The following is a 20,949-nucleotide window of genomic DNA, read 5'->3' as shown; positions in this document are numbered from 1 at the left end:
AGAATGAGAGCGAGGGAGGAAGACCTGAAAGACAAAGCTGAAACTCGTGCTTCTAGCTGTTTCCTTCACAAACTTTGAAGGATAAAAGGCAAAGAACTTGTACACAGAACCACGATGGGTAAAACGCTGTTGGAACAAAGAGCAACACAGATGCTACTATTAGCAATTTCCTCTTCTAGAGAAAAACAGAGTGAGGAGGGAGGGACACTATGGGGAGTTTGGGGGCTGGCAAGTTTTCCCTTATTATAAGCCTTGAAAACCAGCCTTCAAGGCCTAACGCTCATCCAATCAACCCAAAGTCCTAGCTGCTACTACACTTAGTTTAGCTAAGTTCAAAAGAGCTTTTTAAAGTAAGGCTCCTTTAATCTTCACAGCTTTGTAGTAAATTACACATCCCTGTAAAGGAGGAGGAGCCTCAGGTCTTTTGGCTCCACCCTCAAAGCCAAGTTCAGGCAACATGCCAAGGCGCCACGGTGACAGAGCCAGTTCGAGCGCTGCTTTCTGTGAGCTGCAGCTCGACTGCGCTCGTGGGCTTGCTTCCAGCTCTGGCGGTTACTGGTACAGTTTCCGGCGTCCGGTTTCCATTTCTACACATGCTGGTGTCTTAACGGGAAATCTTTAAGGACGGGTCCTGCAGCTACTAAAAAATAATCGTAGATTCCAGCACGATGTATTTGCTACAGGTGATTAAAAAAACCCACCACATTTTATTTGTGCTAACATGAACACCAGTAAACCATATGATCTGTCAGCAGGAGGGACTCAGTATCTCCTTCAGCTTCCTCGCATGTAAAAGGAGAGGATGGATTCAGTGATCTCTGAAGGTGAGGAGCTGGTCTGACCTGATGTGTTTTAAATAGCTGTCCTGAGATTACCTGCAGCGGGAGCCCCCTCATATGCAGATGACACAGGACAAGTCTGAAAGTCCAGTTTAGGCTTAAGGAAGTGAAAAAGCTTCTCTAGTTACTGTCACCGTCTCTGCCCCCACTCTCAATCACTTAAGAAAAAGAACAGAGCCAGAAGGCCTCACTTGGGAATATGCGCTGGAGCTTCCCTATCAGATGAGTCACCAGTAACATAAAAGGAGGCTTATCTCTGCCAACAACTTGCGGTGAGGCCTTGGCAAAGCAACCGAACCTCTCTGCACCTCCCTCCCAAACCAGGACGAACGCCGGGCCGCCCGTGCCATCAATGTCAGAGCCAGTGTAAGGATTAAAGGAGATAAGGATTAAGCACAACACAAATGCGGAGCCTCTCAAATATGCCAGAAGGCAGGGTCATCCAGGTGCAGACAAAACACAGTGCAACAGAGAACACGCTCCAAAAGGAGGGAAGTGGCTTACCCGCTGAAGGACAGGCTCACTGGCCTTTCTACCTCGCTCATAGCAACCAGACCTCCTTCCAGCAAGGTGACTCTCTGGGTAAGATTACTGACTGTCTCATTCATCCCCTCAAGTCTAAGATCATTCTGTCTCTGGCACCCCACTAGGGCGCTGTTTACCTCCTCTAAAAAGTTGTGGAGGTACAGGATATCCTGGAGTGGAAATAAATCAAGTTGTGGGATCCAGCTAAAGACATGTACCAGACAAGCAGGCCAGCAGCACCGAACAACGATTATCACGTCGAGTTAGTGGAGTTAACCCCTTCTCCTGCTCTAGACCATCAATCCCCTGTCTCTGCCTTGTCCCCTCACTCTGAATTGCTCCCAGGTTACTCCCTCTAGAATCGCCCGACCTCAGGTACACCGGAGAGGGAAAGAGGGATGAGAACACCAACACGATTCACTCTCCGGTCCCAGAAAGCTGAGAGCTTGGTAATCGATCTCTCAAGGTTTACCCCACCTGCTGGCGGGAAAGCTTGCTGGGTTATTAACTGAAATGCTCATTAACCTAATTTGTCAGAACAAAACTACCTTAGGAACAATACCAATTACTGAATTGGCTCGTGTAGCAAAACTGTAACCAGTGGTGCATTATTTAGTACAAGATTCAATTATTTTTATTGACATCCTCTAGTACTGACTGCTGCTTAAAAAGGAATGATGACTACAGATTTTAAAGGGTGTTAAACTCAGGACAGGAATTCTTCTTAGTGAAGATTTCTTTTACTCTCTTTAATGTGATCCTGAATTCAATATCCTTTTTCCTTCTGTTGTCTTCAGTAAATCTTGATTTTCAAAGCTATGCTTTCTAATGTTCTTAGTATACTGCCGCACAAAAGAGCCATTACTCTGAACTCGTCTGCTATCCATCCATCTTTAACTTGCCCAGATTGCTACCTTTCATAAACAGTTCTGGGATTATCTGGTCACGCTATGACTTTCAAGATGTGAAGAGGAATTTCCTCCACTGATCAACATGCAGGAGAAAAAGCAGACTGCCAGGAGTTCCCGTTGTGTCACAGTGGAAACGAATCTGACTAGTATCCATGAGGATGTGGGTCTGATCCCTGGCCTTGCTCAGTGGGTTAAGGATCCAGCATTGCCATAAGCTGTGGTGTAGGTCACAGATGTGGCTCCGATCCCACGCTGCCGTAGCTGTGGTGTAGGCCAGCAGCTGCAGCTCCAATTCAACCCCTAGCCAGAGAAATTCCATATGCCGCAGGTGTGGCCCTAAAAAAAAAAAAAACAAAAAGCAGTGTGCCAAGGAAGAGACAGGGCAGTATCTTGGATGGTAACACAGCCACACACAGCAGCCTTCTCTGCTCAGCCCTCAGGCAGACACGTATATGCATGAGGTGCCTGCCGAGGGGCCACAACACTATGCCCCATACTCCTCAGGCCGCCTCTGGAGTTCACTGTGGTCACAGGGAGTTAAGCTAGAGACAAAAGTACCTGTTTCAGATTCTCACTGTGGGTTTTATTGTCAGGTTCAGATGTAGCTGAAGGCGATGGAATGATCTGGTTGCTTCCACTGGTGTCCTTTAAGATGTGCTCCTTCTGTGAACAGGAACGGAGGTTAGTACAGGCAACACGTAATAACTAGGTCTATTTAACCATCTGGGATGATCCCAGAACATTCCAGCTTCTTGCAGAGGGCATCCACAGGTTAATCAATTATTTCCCAGGAGCCTATAGTGTGACCGGTCCTGTGCTAGGCCTGAGGGCATCAGGTACTTCTGGGGATGCCCAGCCTGAGGCTGGGCTAGATCAGCAGCTAGACCACGTCAGGGAACTGAGATCCTCCATTTCTCAATCTCTGAATAGAATGAACTCCCCAGAGACCAGTCCTTCCTCTTGTTGCCTGTACTCCCAGAGAAACTACAGATTCACTATACCTTCCAGGACCAACGCAGTCTGAACCTGGTTAATGTCATCATTTCCCCAGAAGTAAAGAGATTTACACCTTCAGGAGTTCACATTGTGGCGCGATGGAAACGAATCTGACTAGGAACCATGATGTTGTGGGTTCGATCTCTGGTGTTGCTCAGTGGGTTAAGGATCTGGCATTGCTGTGAGCTGTGGTGTAGGTTGCAGACTCAGCTCAGATTCCGAGTTGCTGTGGCTCTGGCGTAGGCCGGCAGCTGTAGCTCTGACTGGATCCCTAGCCTGGGAACCTCCACATGCCAATGGTGCAGCAATAAAAAGAAAAGAAAAAAAAAAGAAAAAGAAATTTGCACATTCAAAGAAACAGCCAGTCACGGGAACACTGGCTTTCTGCATTGAGCACAACCACCAATGATGCACATTATTAGTTTTTCAGCTTAAACAGCACATGCCAAGATTTATGTTTGAGGGTTACTCTTCCTTTCCCACCACCTTCCCACTGCTCAAGACTCTTTGCAGAGACTGAAGTATAACATGTTTATAAACATTTTCCCCTCTAGTGGAAACATTTTATATGGCGTAATCTTTTAGAGACCCTACCTGTAATTTACTCCGTATAAAGTGTGCCAGTAGGAGGATTACCACTGGCAACCACGGAAGTTTAAAAGAGGCAGATTTAATGATAACAGAATGCAACTGGTCAAAAAAAATTATTTTCCTTGAAATCTGAAATTCTAGACATGTCAATCCTGCTTTTATAAGAAACGAATGGTAACAATAAGGAGAAAAGGAGAAAAAAAACCCTCCATGGTTCTATAAAATATGAATTTTTGAGTTAGTAAAAAGTATTTTAGTATTTTAGAAAGTATTTCAAAAAATAATTTAGAAAGTATTTTAGAAAATAATTACTTTGAGACAATGTTCGAGATATTAAAACTGATTAAAATTATATAAAATGACTACAGAATGTCAAAACATTAAATGATATTAAAAGTATAAAAAATATTAAAATATTAGATAATGATAATAATAAGTTAGAGAGGGAGTTCCTGTCGTGGCACAGTGGTTAACGAAACCAATTAGAAACCACGGGGTTGCAGGTTTGATCCCTGGCCTTGCTCAGTGGGCTAAGGATCCGTCGTTGCCGTGAGCTGTGGTGTGGGTCGCAGACGTGGCTCACATCTGGCATTGCTGTGGCTCTGGCGTAGGCCAGTGGCTACAGCTCTGACTTGTCCCCTAGCCTGGGAACCTCCATATGCTGCGGGAGCTGCCCTAGAAAAGGCAAAAAATAATAATAAGTAGAGAGGTCTTTATTATTATGGAGCATAGTTACTCAGTAGCAGAGCTGGAATTAGAAGCCAGGGTGTCTGGATACCTAGATCAATGCTTTTTCCTCTGGGTCAGCTCCACTAAATAAAAGTGAGGAGTACTTGCTCTGAAGAAGATGAAAAACCTTTCCCTCCAAAGCTCTAACACAGCTGAGGTCTCTTGGTACAAACTGCACAGTTTAACTTTGAAACTCCCAGGTCTGAAGAGCACATGAAGCAGATCTAGAACTGCTGGAGAAACTAGGGAATTTCTGTGCCTTGAACAGTCTTGAATTCACATACATGTAATTCATCTCCCTAGCAAGACAGTGAGGGTTGTACTGTCTGTTTTCGCCCTTCATAAATCTCGTGGAGCTGAGTGTCCATTAGAGATTAACTAAGGCCTCTGAATGACTAGAGACAGCTGACCTCTGCAGAGCATTAAGATTTGAAGATAATACCTGAGCGCTGCGGGGGTTTGCTTTTGTCTCAGTTATCTGTTGCTGCTAACAAATCATCCCCAAACTTTGCGGCTGAAAATAGTTTATTACTTCTCATGGTTCTGTGGGTCAGCTGGGCTTAGTGGGAGTGGGGTGTTCTGTTCCACATGGCGGAGGCTGAGGTCACATGTATGGCTGCATTTGACTGGGTGTCTGGCTGAAAGCTGGAACATCCAAGACGGCCTTTCATCCTTGGCAGTGCCTCTGCACTTGGCCTCTAATCATTCCGCAGTCTAAGAGCCCTGCCTAAATTCCTGATCCACAGAATAGTGAGAAATAATAAACAGCTGTTTTAAGCCACTAAGTTTTGGGGTGATTTGTTATGTAGCGATACATAAATAAGACACGTCCCCTCTCCCTTTTCCTTCTTTTCCATTTTCCTTCTGGCCCATTCCACTCTCAAGATGATGTCTTTTCCCTGGATCCCCTCCAGCACGTTTGCAAAAGAATCAGCTCTTAATCCTATCTACCTTAATTTACAGACTGTGGGAAAAACAATAGACACTGCTTACTGGGTCTTTTAAAAAGGTGCATAGCGGGGTCTGTTTAGACAAATGGACAGTTGGTATCCTGTGATCACACAGAAAAGGGTAGGCAGGGGGTGCTGACTCCCTGCAGCGTTTGTAGGTTTCCTCACCATATCACTCTGCAGGAGCTCCATGGTTTTCTTGTGCTCGTCCACAGTCTTCTGCATTGCTTCCACAGCAAGATGGACGCTGTTTAAAGTATTGCCAATGGAAGCTACACTCTGTATAGAAACATGCAGCAGGGTCAGTGGTTTTTCCTTTTTAAATAGTTTTGGTAGCTTTACTAAGCTTTACTAAACTACATATTTAAATGCACAGCTTGGTAAGTTTTGACATCAATATGTATCGCGGTATACACAGACACACGCACACACCTGCGAAACCATTACCACAGTCGAGATAATAAACCTCCATCACCCCCGAGTTTCCTCGTGGCCCTCTGTAATTCTTCCCTCCCTGTTCCCAGGCAACTGCGGGTCTACTTTCTGTCACTATATGTATATATGCTTCACTGCTTACATCAATTTGTATTTCCTAGAATTTTATATAAACAGACCCAATGAGTGAGCAGGTGCTTTTTTTTTTTTTTTTTTGATATGGCTTCTTTCACCCAGCATTATGGATACTCAGCGTGTTGCTGAGTAGCATTCCACTGTGTGAATCGGTCAGAGTTTACCTCTTGACCTGTTGATGGACATTTAGGTTGTTTTCAGCATTTAACTATTACAAATCAAGCTGCTATGAAGTCTTACGTACAAGCCTTTATGTGGGCGTACACTTTCATTTCCCTTCACCATATACTTTCTCATCATCACAATACCTAGGAAGTGAATGACTGCTCCTGTGGCAGATGTATCCTTCACTGTTTCACTCCATCCTCTCATCAATCCTGGTAGCCTTAGTCTCTCTCTTTTTTTCGGCTGCGCCTGTGGCATGTGGACGTTCTCGGGCACAGATCCTTAACCTGCTAGGCCACAAGAGAACTCCTACACTGGTACTCTGAGTCTTTTCAGTGTTAGGCATCCTAGTGGGAATATAGTGGTATAGCACTGCAATTTTATTTTACATTAAACACTGACCCACATGGAGGATTATTTGAAATATCTTCAAGCTATGAATTCCACGTAGCTTATACAAACACAATTAACAGGAAACTATACACACACACACAATTTTCATAGCGGAAAGCTAAATCTTTCCTAGAAAAAAAAATACTAGTTTATAAATCTGAGACCCATAGGTAAGTTCTCCCACAAACTGCCTCAATCAAGCCCTGCAGGTGGATGGCCAGGGCTAACACTGTACACTGCCACTGTCAGGAGCAAACGATGACTTTGGAGTGAAAATGGGTGGAACCACCTTTGGCTTTTGGGAAACCCAGCATCGCAGAGATGAAGGGGAAATTCCACGTGGTGGCATGTTTTCTTCTGCTTTAGCATCCTTTCAGTAACTAGTGAGTAGAATTAGATATGGGTAGTAGCTCACCTGCTTTCATTAGGCCTAAGGAGCCCAAGTGGAATGGGGACTTAGGAATATAATTCAGAAACCATCTTTTAACAAGGACTTTCATGGAGTTTCCATCATGGCACAGCAGAAACGAATCCGACTCGTATCCATAAGGATTTGGGTTTGATCCCTGGCTTTGCTCAGTGGGTCAGCGATCTGGTGTTGCCGTGAGCTGTGGTGTAGGTTGCAGACTCAGCTCGGATCCTGCGTTGCTGTGGCTGTGGCATAAGCCGGCAGCTATAGTTCCGATTTGACCCCTAGCCTGGGAACTTCCATATGCCAAACCTGTGGGCCTAAAAAATAAAATAAAATAAAATAAAATAAAATAAATAAAAAGGCCTGTCATAAGGGGACATCCAAAAGAGCATTACTTTTGGTAGGTTTTGATCTTTCATTTTATAGTGTCCCATTAGTATTTTTTTTTTTTCTTTTTTGGCTGCACCCATGGCATATGGAGGTTCCTGGGCCAGGGATCGAATGTGAGCCACAGCTGTGACCTGTGCCACAGCTTAAACCTATGCCAAGGCTGGATCCTTAACCCACTGTGCTGGGCTAGGGATTGAACCCACGCCATCACAGAGACGATGCTGGATCCTTACCCCACGGCACCACAGCGGGAACTCCTCCCATTAGTGATTATTTTTATTTTATTTTAGGGCTGTGCCTATGGCACATGGAAGTTCCCAGGCTAGGAGTCCAATTGGAGAGGCAACTGCCAGCCTACGCCACAGCCACAGCCACGCCAGATCTGAGTCATGTCTGTAACCTACACCATAGCTCAGGGCCACAGCTCACGACAACGCTGGATCCTTCACCCACTAAGCGAGGCCAGGGACCAAACCTGCATCCTCATGGATACTAGTCGGGTTCGTTACCACTGAGCCATGAGGGGAACGCCAGTATTTTTAATCAAGGGTGTTTTTATTATACGGACAGCCAAGAGTCCAAAAGAACAACAGATGACATCTTTAACATTAAAAAAAATCTGCATGAAATACACCGAAGTTAGGTATTTGAGATGACCCACCACTTAGAAGCTGAGCCACTTGTAATCAAAGTAGTGACTGACATTATAAATGCACGGATTTGCAGACAAACAACACACTGGGTAGACGTCTCTAAGCTGGGATGTTATCTATGCAAGCTCTGTTGTTACAGAGGCTGCAAACACTCAAAGACTTCTACTGTTAAAGAATCTTCACTGGTTGGATGTATGAGCCCATCAGGATGCAATAAGATAGTAAGCTCTTGTTTAAGATTTTTTTTTTTAAGGAAGCAGCTGACAGAACCATGCGAACGCGCGCAAAGCTCTGAAACTAGTATTCTCATCAACTGCAAAGTGCCTGGCACATACTGGAGGAAGCTCCACAAATATTTACTGAATTAATGAATGCAAGAATAAATCAATTTCCTTTTCAAATGCAATACTGCCGGAGTTGCTTCTGTAGCAAAGGCTATAGGGGCCTACCACTTTTTCCCCATTTGACCCTGCGAACCATGCCAAAAAGAATCTGGCCTCATCAAGGTTGTCCCTACTTTTTTTTTCACATTGTAAGCAGATGACCATATTGGACAAATGGCAGATGATGGAGACTGGGCACACAGGTCGTATGGCCATAAAATAGCAAGCTTTGTGGTTAATGAACCCAACTAGCATCCAGGAGGACGAAGTTTTGATCCCTGGCCTTGCTCAGTGGGTTAAGGATCCGGCATTGCGGTGAGTTGTGCTGCAGGTTGCAGGTGAGGCTTGGATCCCGCGTTGCTGTGGCTGTGGTGTAGGCTGGCAACTCTAATTCTGATTCGACCTCTAGCCTGGGAACCTCCATATGCCATGGGCATGGCCCTAAAAAGACAAAAAAAACCCATACAAAATAGCAAGCTTTGTTTATGGCTTAGGAAGTTCTCATTCCTTTGTAGAAACAATTTATGTTTCCAGAGCCTGGCATATAATTAAATCAAACTATTACACACTAACTTTTAAATCAAGATCCTAGATTTGATACCCACTGTTTGGGGTTCCTCTGCTCCAGAATCCCTTCTTCCGCTTCCTGCTGCAGGGGCTGATGCTGCACGTGTTCCCATTCGCCGTCCATCCCCTACCCACTCTCCCCGCCCAGCTCGAAGCACACATTCTTTTTTTTTAAAATTTATTTTTTATTTTTTTGCCATTTTGTCTTTTTAGGGCCGCACCTGGGGCACATGGAAGTTCCCAGGCTAGGGGTCTAATCAGAGCTGTAGCCGCTGGCCTATGCCACAGCCACAGCAATGCCAGTTCTGAGCCGCGTCTGCAACCTACACCACAGCTCATGGTAATGCTGGATCCTTGACCCACTGAGTGAGGCCAGGGATAGAACCCGTGACCTCATGGTTCTTAGTCTGATTCGTTTTCAAGGCACCACGACGGGAACTCCCAAAACTTACATTCTTCATCTGGTTGGTCACTGCCTCCTGCTCTAGGCCTGAATCCTAGGGACCAAGTAAACAGAAACTCTAAATTACTGTTTGCCTAGGCCCTAGAGTCTAGGGAATACCTAAGAGGGATTTGCTTAGAGGGTGTGCCTCTTTACCTTTATACAATAATGTATACTGTTTCCAAAAATGCTTGTCACCCATTTACACTCCTGGCAGGAGTGGCTGAAAGTTTCTTTTCTTCCACAGTCACCAACACTTATCCTGAATTTTTACTTTCTGCTCTTCCAAATTATTTTTTAAAAAACAAAACAAATGAAAACCAAAAAAACCCCCCACAAAAACAAAAAACCCCACCAAAACCCCCCTCTTTCTCAACCATGAACGATAATAGCAATTTAGAGCAACTCTCCTGTCCTCTCACGCTCCACTGGTCTGCCTTCATAAAGACATCGTGGATGGTGGACTGAAAAGGTAAGTAATGAAAAGCAAACCCACATATGTTAACACAGAGTTCCAGCAAAGCAATCCTGGGACTCAAAGCCAAATAAAAAGCATCCATATAAACCACAGCTAAAGTAACTTGTTGCAAATTAACTAGACCAAAACTTGAACTCTCTGGAACACAGGATATGCTCTATTACTCCCTCTTGCAGTAACTGATTTCAAATGCCAGGCTTTCAAGGAAAATCTGTAAGAAGTTAGAATTACAGAAGGTTAATCTCAGTGCCCACACATAGCACGTACCTTCTGAAGTCCCTCTACAGTGGCAGGAAGGCTAATTAAGTCTGCAGCGGACTTGACATTGGCTTTGAGGTGATTTACCGCAGAAGTCAGCAGAGAAATCTGAATGGAAAGGAGAAACAAACAATGAAGGCAGAATTTATAGAGTGAATGCTCCCTTCACACATTCTCCAGCTGCTGCTGCTGTCAAGGCATCTGTGGATGTTATGTGATTCTGTGATCCAGACATTCTACCCCGTCAGCTCACAGGAACGGGGGACTCCACAGGGTACTTTGGATAGACGTGAGATGTGGGAGGCAGCAATAACATCCCTTCTCTCCCTGCCCCATTTATTTATTTATTTGTTTGTCTTTGTCTTTTTGCCTTTTCTAGGGCCACTCCAGAGGCACACGGAGGTTCCCAGGCTAGGGGTCTAATCGGAGCTGCAGCCGCCAGCCTACGCCAGAGCCACAGCAACGCGGTATCCTCGACCCATTGAGCGAGGCCAGGGATGGAACCCGCAACCTCACGGTTCCTAGTCAGATTCGCTAACCACTGAGCCACGACGGGAACTCCTCTCCCCACCCAATTTAAACACCAGTGCCAAAGAGGGAAAGGCAAGAATTATTCTTTACTCCATTCCTGGCAGCTACAAGATCCAAAAACCTTAAATTACCCAAAAGTTGCAGTGATTACAACTCAATCCTTCAACAACTAGACAGGAAGAAAGCTAATGCTCAAGGACCTCTGAAAGATTTCATTTTGGTAAAAAAAAAAAAAAAAAATACCACCTCCGTTATATACTGAACTTTTGTTCCTGCTCACGTGGGAACATATATTATAAAGTAAAAGTCCAGCATCACAAAATGCAGTCGTCAGGAACTGAACCTTGACAACCTGAATGGCACTTTCAACTACTTGGGGATTTAGTTTCGGTTTAACAATGTGATTAATATTTCAAACTCAATAGCTCAACCAAAGCGCCACTTTGTACCCTGAAGGAGCTCAATAAATACCCACTGACTTTCTGGCTGACTGACAGACTGAATGCATTAAAACAGGAATTCAATCAAAATAAAAGGTATCTTCCCTTCTGCTATTTAGGGGTAGAATTCTAAATAGCTGGACTTCTCTTTTGAATGGGGACTGGTGGAACCTATAAAATACTCAATTTCAGGCTGCAGAGATCATATTCTTTTTTTTTTTTTTTGCCTTTTTAGGGCGGCACCCGCAGCATATGGAGGTTCCTAGGCTAGGGGCTGAATCAGAGCTGTAGCCGCTGGCCTACGCCACAGCCACAGCAACACAGGATCCCAGCCACGTCTGTGACCTACACCACAGCTCATGGCAACGCTGGATCCTTAACCCACTGAGTGAGGCCAGGGATCAAACCCGAGTCCTCATGGATGCTAGTTGGGTTCGTTAACCGATGAGCCACGACAGGAACTCCCAACAGAGATCATGTTCTAATAATCTTACAATGTGGCTCAAAACTTAGTTCCATCCCGCTTTCCTGTCCCAAATTTGAGAATGAGGACACAGGTCTACCAACTGCAAGTACACTCACAGTGGACTCCAAGAAGCCACAAAAGTCCCTGAGCACTTGTTACACACTTAATTAACCCTGTGGTAGGTAAGAGATGGATATAAGACAAAGTAAACCTGATCCCCTATTTTTTCTTCAACAAATGTCTGGCATATTCTCTGTGCCCGGGACTGCAGAGAAAGTGGCAAACAAGACCAAAGGTTCTGCTCTCTTGGAGCTTACACCCTAGTAGAAGGTGACAGAAGAACAAAGAAGAAAAGTATTAGATACTTGGTAATTACTTAGTAATTAAGCGCCACGTACAGAATTTAGGGAGAGCTCCTGGGATGAGCAGTAGTGTGTTCTGAACAAGGCAGTGCAGTGAGGAGCAGGGAACTCTTCTCCCTCTTCCCTTTCAGGAGGGATGTGTTCAGGTGCCTAAGATCATTTTCCTTTCATTCATTCCTGCAACACATATTTATCGAGCCCTGGTTTACACCAGTGGTGAACCACACAAACGTCGGTGATCGTTTGGTGTTTACGTTCTAGTGCAAAGAGACGGGCAATTTTATGTAAGAAAAATGTTAGATAGTGGGATGCATTCATTAGAAGAAGAAAAAAATTTTTTTCGGCTGTGCCTGTAGCATGTGGAAGTTCCTGGGTCAAGGATCAAACCTACACCACAGCAGCGACCGAGGCAGTCGCAATGACAACGCTGGATACTTAACCCACTGCACTCTAAGGGAGCTCCAGAAGAAAATCACTGATGAGTGACTGGGTAGCTACTTTAGATTGGACAGTCAAAGAAGGCCTCTATAAGGAGATGAAATTTAAACTGAGATCTAAATAATAAAGAATTAACAGAGATCAAAAGAAGTACATTTCAGGACAGAGGGAACTGCTAGGGCAAAGGTCCCAGTGTGGGAAAGACCTTGGCATATTTGAAGAATAGAAAGAAGGCCTGGGGGCAGGAGCACAGGAGAGTAAGAAAAGGAAAGGGAGGGGGGAAGGGGAGGGCTAGGAGTGGGTAGGTACCATCAAAGAAACAAGTATTAAAATGTGATAGTGGATAAAGTCTGAGAAAAGAATACATACGTAGGTTGAAAGGGACAGGCTTCATTGAAGTAGGACTCAGATCAGACTCTGATAGAGAAGTAAGTCACATATACATAGAAATAAATTAGGCATCCTTGCCAGGTTAGAAGGGTGAGTGTGGCATCAGGGACTAGGTAGGGAGCAACAGCCAAAAAAGGCCCAGGAATACTTTTCCTTCACAGCGTTTCTCAAAGTGACCATGATGATTCATGATGTGATTTCTGACCAAGGTTTCTCTCCTCCTCTAGACTGTAAGCTCCACGTCATCAAGGACACACGTCTGTTTTGTTTTCCATAAAACACCTGGTGCAAAAAACAGGCGTCCACTAAGTATGTACCAAGTGAATGAATGGCTAAGAGTGAACACTGCGTGTCTGGGGGGAACACCGAGAAGGCTGGTCTAAGCAGAGGCAGGGGCTAGGAAGCAGGAGATAAGGCTGTGTGAATAGGGAACTCATTTTCCTCGCTGGCAGTTTGGTGTAACAGCAATCAGCTCATAGGGACATGTGACGGTTTAAAAATACACCCACACATTCCTTGGCAGTCCCCCCTTCAAGAGACGGAAGCTGATGCCCTTTGCCTTGAGTGCGGCCTGCACTTAGTGACTCACTTTGGGTCCACAGAATAAAGTGGACCCAAGTGACAGTGGGCAACTGTGGAAACTAGGACATGAAGAGGCACCATCTTCCTCTTTGCCCTCTCTTGGAACACCCACTGTGGGCAAGCCAGCTGCCACACTGTGAAAACACTCAAGCAGCCCCCGGAGAAGCCTGTGTTGGGACACACTGAGGCTTCCTGCCAACAGCCATGTGAGTGAGGATCCTTCGTCCCCAGGTCAAGCCTTCAGATGATGCAGCCTGGCCTACATCTGAGCTGAAACCCTAGAGAGATCGGAGCCAGAGCAACTCAACTGAGCTGTTTCCAAGTTTCTGACCCAGAGAACCTGCGAGACGATAACTTTTTGTTGTTTTGTTATGAAGTTTCGGGACAAATGTAACAACACAGCAACAGATGACTAATGCAGGCTATAAGGGTTAAATGACAGACATTAACTAGCGCTCTTAGCACAGCACCTGATACAAACAAAATGCCAAAGAAGGATTAGCTCTTAATACTGAAATTTAATAAGAACTTAAACAGGCGATTCTCCAGAAGTGCTCCAAACATTCAGACTAGTCTTCAATACTCTATTTAAAAATAAAATGGGTGAGAAACCTCAGCCCCAGAGAGATCTTCTCAACAAACGCTAAGCCTCGTAAGAGTAGCAATTACATCAAGGAGGTTTTAACCCATGCCTTTAAAAAAATACGAGCAATACTGAGTTCTGAGAAGCACATAAGGAAACAGGCATTCGCATGCAATGTTAATGGGAATGTAAACTGGAGAAGACTTGTTAGGTATTACCTAGAAGTAGGCCAAAATTTGAAATATTTATACCCTTTAATTCAGCAATTTTTTTTTTTTTTGGCTATAATAGCATACAGAAATCCCTGGGCCAGGGCCAGGCCCTTGCCATGGCAGTGACAGTGCTGAATACTTAACTGCTAGGCAACCAGGGAACTCCTAAGTCAAAAATTTTATTTCTAGACATCTGTTCTCAAGATTACTCACTTTATCAAAGAGAATGAAATACTTCTGAATAAATCTAACTAAGGAGGTAAAAGACCTGTACTTAGAAAACTATAAGACACTGATAAAAGAAATTAAAGACGACCCACACAGATGGAAAGATATACTGTGTTCATGGACTGGAGGAATTAATAACACTGTTAAAATAACCATACTACCAAAGGCAGTCTACAGATTCAGTGCACTCTACATCAAAATACCAATGGTATTTTTCACAGGGCTAGAACAAATAATTCTAAAATTCGTATGGAAACACAAAGGACCCCAGATAGTCAAAGCAATCTTGAGAAAGAAGAACAAGACAAGAGAAACAAAAGCAAAAATAAACAAATGGGACTTCATCAAACTAAAATGCTTTTACACAGTGGAGGAAACTATCAACAAAACAAAAAGGGATCCTACTGAACGGCAGAGGGTATCTGCAAACGATCTATCTGATGAGGGATTAATGTTCAAAATATACAAAGAGCTCATACAGCTCAACAGCAAAAACAAACAACTGATTAGAAAATGGGCAGAGGAGTTCCTGTCGCGGCTCAGCGCTTCACGAACCCACCTAGTATCCAAGAGGACGCAGGTTTGATCCCTGGCCTCGCTCAGTGGGTTAAGGATCTGGCGTTGCCCTGAGTGGTGGTGTAGGTCGCAGACGTGGCCCGGATCTGGCATTGTTGTGGCTGTGGCGTAGGCTGGTGGCTACAGCTCCAATTCAACCCCTAGCCTGGGAACCTCCATCTGCTGAGGGTACACAAACAACAACTACAACAACAACAAAAAGATAAAAAATGGGCAGAACAGAGTTCTTGTGTGGTGCACTGAGTTAAGGACCCAGCATTGTCACTGCAGTGGTTCAAGTTGCTGCTGTGGCACAGGTTGGTCCTCTAGGCCGGGAACTTCCACATGCCCCAGGCACAGCCAAAACCAAAACCAAACAAAAAATTAAAAACGGGCAGAGGATCTGAATAGACTTTTTCCCCCACAGAGACAGGTACATGAAAAGATGTTCCACACCACTAATGATCAGGGAAATGCAACTGAAAATCACAATGAATTTATCACCTCACACCTACCAGAATGGTTACTGTCAAAAAAGACAACAAATAACAAGTGTTGGCGAGGAAGCAGAAAAAAAGGGACTCCTCCTGCACTGTTGCTGGGAATGTAAATTGTGTAGCCGCTTTGGAAAACTGTACGAAGATTCCTCAAAGAAATAAAAATGGAACTATTACATGATCTGGCAATTCCATTCCTGGGTATTTATCTGAAGAAAATAAAACACTAAATAGAAAAGATAGATGCACCCCTATATTCACTGTAGTATTATTTATAACAGAAAAGATATGGATACAATCTGAGTGCCCATCAATCAAAAGATAAGTGGATAAAGTGTACACACACACACAAATATACACAGTGGAATATATCTCAGCCATAAAAAAGAAAAAAAACCTTGCCATTTGTGACAACATGAATGGACCCAGAGGGTATCATGCTACACAAAATAAGACAGAGAAAGACAAACACTGTATGATATCACTTACATGTAGAATCTAAAAAACAGAACAAATGAACAAACATATCAAAACAGAAACAGAGTTTCAGATACAGAAAACAAGACAGGTGGTTGCCAGAGGGGAGGGAGGTGGGGGAAGGAAAGAACCAAGTGAGGGAGATTAAGAGGCACAAACTTCTTCCTGCAGAAAAAATGACTGAGGGGAATGGAATGTAAGCGTAAGGAACAGCGTCAACACTGCAACATGTTTGTATGGCGACACAAGTACCTAGAGTATCATGGTGACCATTTTGACATGCACAGAAATATCAAAACACTATGCTGACTAACAGGAACTTAGTGTTATGGGTCAATTATACTTCAGAAACAAACTGAAAAAAACAAAGACAGAGACAGAGAGAGAGATCAGATCTGTGGTTCCCAGAGGGGGCGGGGGAGAGGAGGGGAACAGGAGGAAGGTAGTCAAAAGGTACAAACTTCTAGTCACAAGATAAATTAAGTATTAGGGATGTAATGTACAACGTGGTAAGTTTAAGTAACCCTGCTGTATGTTATAGATGAATGGGAAGAGAGTAAATCCTGGGAGTTCTTGTCGTGGCACAGCAGAAACGAATCTGACTAGGATCCATGAGGATGAGGGTTCGATCCCTGGCCTCGTTCAGGGGGTTAAAGATCCGGTGTTGCCGTGAGCTGTGGTCGCAGACACCGCTCGGATCTGGCGTGGCTGTGGCTGTGGGGTAGGCCGGCAGATGTAGCTCCGATTACACCCCCAGCCTAGGAACCTCCATATGCTGCAGTGGCAGCACTAAAAAGATGGAAAAAAAAAAAAAGAGAGAGAGAGAGAGTAAATCCTAAGAGTTTCTATCACAAGGGAAAAAAATCCATTTTTTTCCTATTTCTTTTTTTGTAATTACTCAATGAATTTTATTACATTTATAGTTGTACAACAATCATCACAACCAAATTTTATAGCATTTCCATCCCAAACTCTATTTCTTTAATTGTGTATCTACATGAGCTGACAGATGTTCACTAATTGCACGGTGATAATCATTTTATGAAGTATGTACATCAAATCATCATGCTGTACACCTTAAACTTATACAGTGCTATATGTTAATTACATCTCAATAAAACTAGAAGAAAAAATAAATTTTAAAAAGATTACGTGCATAATGTATGTGTAAGACTAAGTACTGCTTTCTTATTTGTAAGAGCAAAACACTAGAAACAATCTAAATGTCTATCACTAAGGCTGCAGATATAGTGAAGGAATAAAGGGATGTGTGGAATATAAACCTAAGAACTCCATTTAGTTACACTTACACACACACACACACGCATGCTAACCCATAAGCTAATTCACATTAAAAACTATTATGGGAGTTCCCGTCGTGGTGCAGTGGTTAACAAATCCGACTAGGAACCATGAGGCTGCGGGTTCAATCCCTGCCCTCGCTCAGTGGGTTGAGGACCCGGTGTTGCCGTGAGCTGTGGTGTAGGTTGCAGATGCGGCTCGGATCCTGCGTTGCTGTGGCTCTGGTGCAGGCCGACAGCTACAGCTCAGATTGGACCCCTAGCCTGGGAACCTCCATATGCTGCGAGAGCGGCCCTAGAAACGGCAAAAAAAAAAAAAAAAAAAAAAAAAAAAGACAAAAAAAAAGCTATTACGATTTTTTAAATGCTTATAAAGGGGCCTGGAAGAACACAAGCCAGAATACTGATAGTGAACAACCATGGGGACAGGGAGTGTGTGCCTATGTGTTGGGGGGCACATACAAAGAAGGGGAATTTTCTTGAGAGCTCTAGGTTTATTCAACCATTTAAATCTTACATAAGAATACAGTCACATGTTACTCATGAAATTTTAACTATGGGAGAGGAATAAACACATAGGAAAAAGACATCACAAAATTGGGGAGGGGGGTGTGACAGGTTTCCTTGGTTGGCCCTTTCCTCCATGCCCTCCACTGGGCCTTCCAAGACCATTGTAACATGCTCAGTCGTAAAGTACTTGGAGGGGCTCCCCCCAGTCCCAACATCAGGGCCCCAAAACACATACACAAGTGGCTCTACACCGACTTGATGGGCAGGGATAGGATATGATTATTCCAAACCCCTATCAATTATGTGGTTATCTTTTTCCACCTGAGGGACAACTCCTTCCACTGACAACTGGCCAGGTCTTAAAGGGACAACAAGCTGTGTTCTGGGTGGAGACCTGGGTAGAAACTATTCTCCTAGGTACTGTCCTGTCCTGATGCCAGTCAGAAGTTCCTCAAGAAAGATAATGGCTTCGCCAACGGCCAGTGTGCCTGGCTGGCAGCCGCCATTTCACTCCAAAGCAGAGGAGGACATGAAAGCCAAAGCAATGTAAGACGAGGGGCTGTGCCACTTCTCCCTGTGCTCCAATCACTCGAGGCCCAGGGTATCAGCCGCCCTCACTCAAAGAGTATGCTCTGGAGAGCCGACCAGCACTTAGAACTGCTGACTCTCTTATAAGACGTGGACCACACACTGGTCACTAGGACTCAGCTACTGTCCCACAAACTGCAAAGCTGGATTCCATTTTTCAGAATTCCTCTCTTGGGTGAAATAATGCCTGCATCTGTGGGAACACAAAGTCGCATGTGTTCATCAGAATAGAGAGATAAGGGGCACTCTCCCGTTACTGACACCTGGGACTGCCTTTAGAATGTCAGACCAGATTCAAGCACTATAGAACTTACCTCTAAAACCCACACACTGCAATTCAAAGAGTCTAAAAAGTTGAATTAAGGAGTTCCCGTCGTGGCTCAGTGGTTAACGAATCCGACTAGGAACCATGAGGTTGCGGGTTCCATCCCTGCCTCAGTCAGTGGGTTAAGGATCCGGCGTTGCCGTGAGCTGTGGTGTAGGTTGCAGACTCGGCTCGGATCTCGAGTTGCTGTGGCTTTAGCGTAGGGGGGTAGCTGCAGCTCCGATTCGATCCCTAGCCTGTGAACCTCCATATGCCGCAGGAGCGGCCCTCAAAAGGCAAAAAAAAAAAAAAAAAAAAAGTTGAATTAAGTATAAATAATTAAGAAAAAGCCCTACGTTATGGCCAAAAGATGAGTCATGAGTTTCATGAATGTTACATAACTTTTCATTAGTAAAATTAAATATAGCTACTATAGACCAGGTGCTTATTAAACCATTTTACACTTCAAAAGTCTGAAATGCTGCCCCCGCCCCGGGTTAAAGTTGAGTGTTCTTTAAGTAGCAAGCAAAGAGAGTTACTAAAACAATCATCAGTGATGAATGATTATGAGTCCTTGTAGGGACTTGACTTCACAACCTTTCAGCTTTATCTACTAAGCGCCTACTGCATCCTTCAGAGGAGGTACAGGTGGAAGACTGGAAAGCAAACAGCTCCTGCAACCTGCGTATTCTGTTAGCACTGTCACACAGCTGCATGACCTGGGCAAACCACTGAGGCCCTCTGAGCCTCCCTTTTACTGTTTTACCTGTAAAATGGAGAAAGTCCCTCTTACTTCATGGAGCTGCAGAAGCAAAAAAGGTGCCCTCACACATAAGGCATCTAACAGTGGCCTGCATAAAGAAGGCACTTAATGAGTGGCAGTTATCATCTTAAGCGCCATCACCATCACTGAGCTCAAAGCTCAGAACACAATACACAACCTTCTAGTATAATTAGATGCCTCAGAATGGTAAACTCCATACCTGGCTACTACCAAGAACCCACAGTGTGCCCCACAGAGAGACGCTAATGATCTCTCAGCGAGTCACCGTGGTTTACTTTCACTTGACGTGCGCTCTGGCCAAACTGTCCATTTGCTCTGTGAATACGAGCGAGGCCACAGTTTATCCTAGGAGTGAATACCTGCTTTTCACTTACTACGGAGAGTCCAAGGATAAATGCTAACTAGTAAATCCTAGGTGCTGCAACCCATCAATTACTTCATGAGTAATTTTAAAAAATGGACTGAGGAGTTCCTGTTGCGGCAGTGGAAATGAATCTGACTAGGAACCATGAGGTTGCGGGTTCGATCCCTGGCCTTGCTCAGTGGGTTAAGGATCCAGTGTTGCCATGAGCTGTGGTGTAGGTCACAGACACAGCTCGGATCTGGCATTGCTGTGGCTGTGGCGTACGTAGGCCGGTGGCTACAGCTCCGATTAGACCCCTAGCCTGGGAACCTCCATATGCTGCAGGTGTGGCCCTAAAAAGGACAAAAAAAGACAAAAAAAAAAAGAACTGAACAAAAAAATAAGCTACCAAAAGGCAGCACAGTATTAAGGGCAAGTGACTGTTTTCATAAACTTCTCCAACGCGGATACCCTGGGAGGGCCAGGTGGCACAGGGGAGCACAGGGCTTCATCCTGTGATGTACTGTCCCTTCCCACAACGCTGGAGATGAAGCTGGACCTTGAGTCTGCATCAGCATATTCCTACGGCTTCTCAGAGTCCTGTGCGCAATGACTGGGGGAGACAAATGCTGCAGCGAACAGCTCTGGAGCAACGCGGACCTAGGCTGATCCGAAGTGAGTGACTGGTTTTGCTGTACTGCTGGATTAAGCTCTTACCTGCTTTGTTTTACAGCAGTCCCTTGGGGTTCCAAAAACTTTGATTTGGGGAGAGAAGAGGAACCTCACCTAACTTCTCTGCAGTTAGTGCTTTGGGGTCCTTTATTTGCAGAGAGAGATGACTAAGTCATACACTATTTTGGGGGGATAAGCCTGTATTGCTTGAAAATATTAAGTTTGGGTACAATATTTAACCCTGGAACTGTACCTTAACAACCAGCAGAGTAGTAGAATGTTCTGTTGCCCAGATGCCTATTAAAATTGACAAGGAATTCTGGAAGACACTTGAGTGTGAGCAGGTCTGTTGGGACAGTACAGTCTCATGACCTGGGAGGCCTAGAGGCCCTCTCAGGTTCCTACGAGCTAAAAACTTGTCATAATGACACTAA

The 20,949-nt window shown here is 44.5% G+C and overlaps 1 protein-coding gene and 1 non-coding gene across 3 annotated transcripts in view; one reads left to right on the top strand and one right to left on the bottom strand.

The window, feature by feature from the left end:
• The window catches only part of EFCAB14 (EF-hand calcium binding domain 14), a 43,439-nt gene that overhangs the window by 12,113 nt on the left and 10,377 nt on the right, over positions 1-20,949 (bottom strand). For both annotated transcript variants that reach the window (XM_047789170.1, XM_047789171.1), the window contains exons 4-6: positions 10,262-10,360; positions 5,710-5,820; positions 2,834-2,938 (exon numbers count right to left, since the gene is read on the bottom strand). In XM_047789170.1, the coding sequence (XP_047645126.1) occupies positions 2,834-2,938; positions 5,710-5,820; positions 10,262-10,360 (315 nt within the window). The remainder of the gene's footprint in view (positions 1-2,833; positions 2,939-5,709; positions 5,821-10,261; positions 10,361-20,949) is intronic.
• LOC125134773 (small nucleolar RNA SNORA73 family) lies at positions 20,302-20,487 on the top strand. The gene has a single exon (XR_007136774.1). It is a non-coding gene; the product is annotated as a small nucleolar RNA SNORA73 family (small nucleolar RNA).

This window comes from Phacochoerus africanus, chromosome 8 (assembly GCF_016906955.1).
Source record: "Phacochoerus africanus isolate WHEZ1 chromosome 8, ROS_Pafr_v1, whole genome shotgun sequence".
Lineage (NCBI taxonomy): Eukaryota > Metazoa > Chordata > Mammalia > Artiodactyla > Suidae > Phacochoerus > Phacochoerus africanus.
The sequence above is the reverse complement of the archived record's forward strand: the minus strand, read 5'-3'. Positions and strand labels throughout refer to the sequence as shown.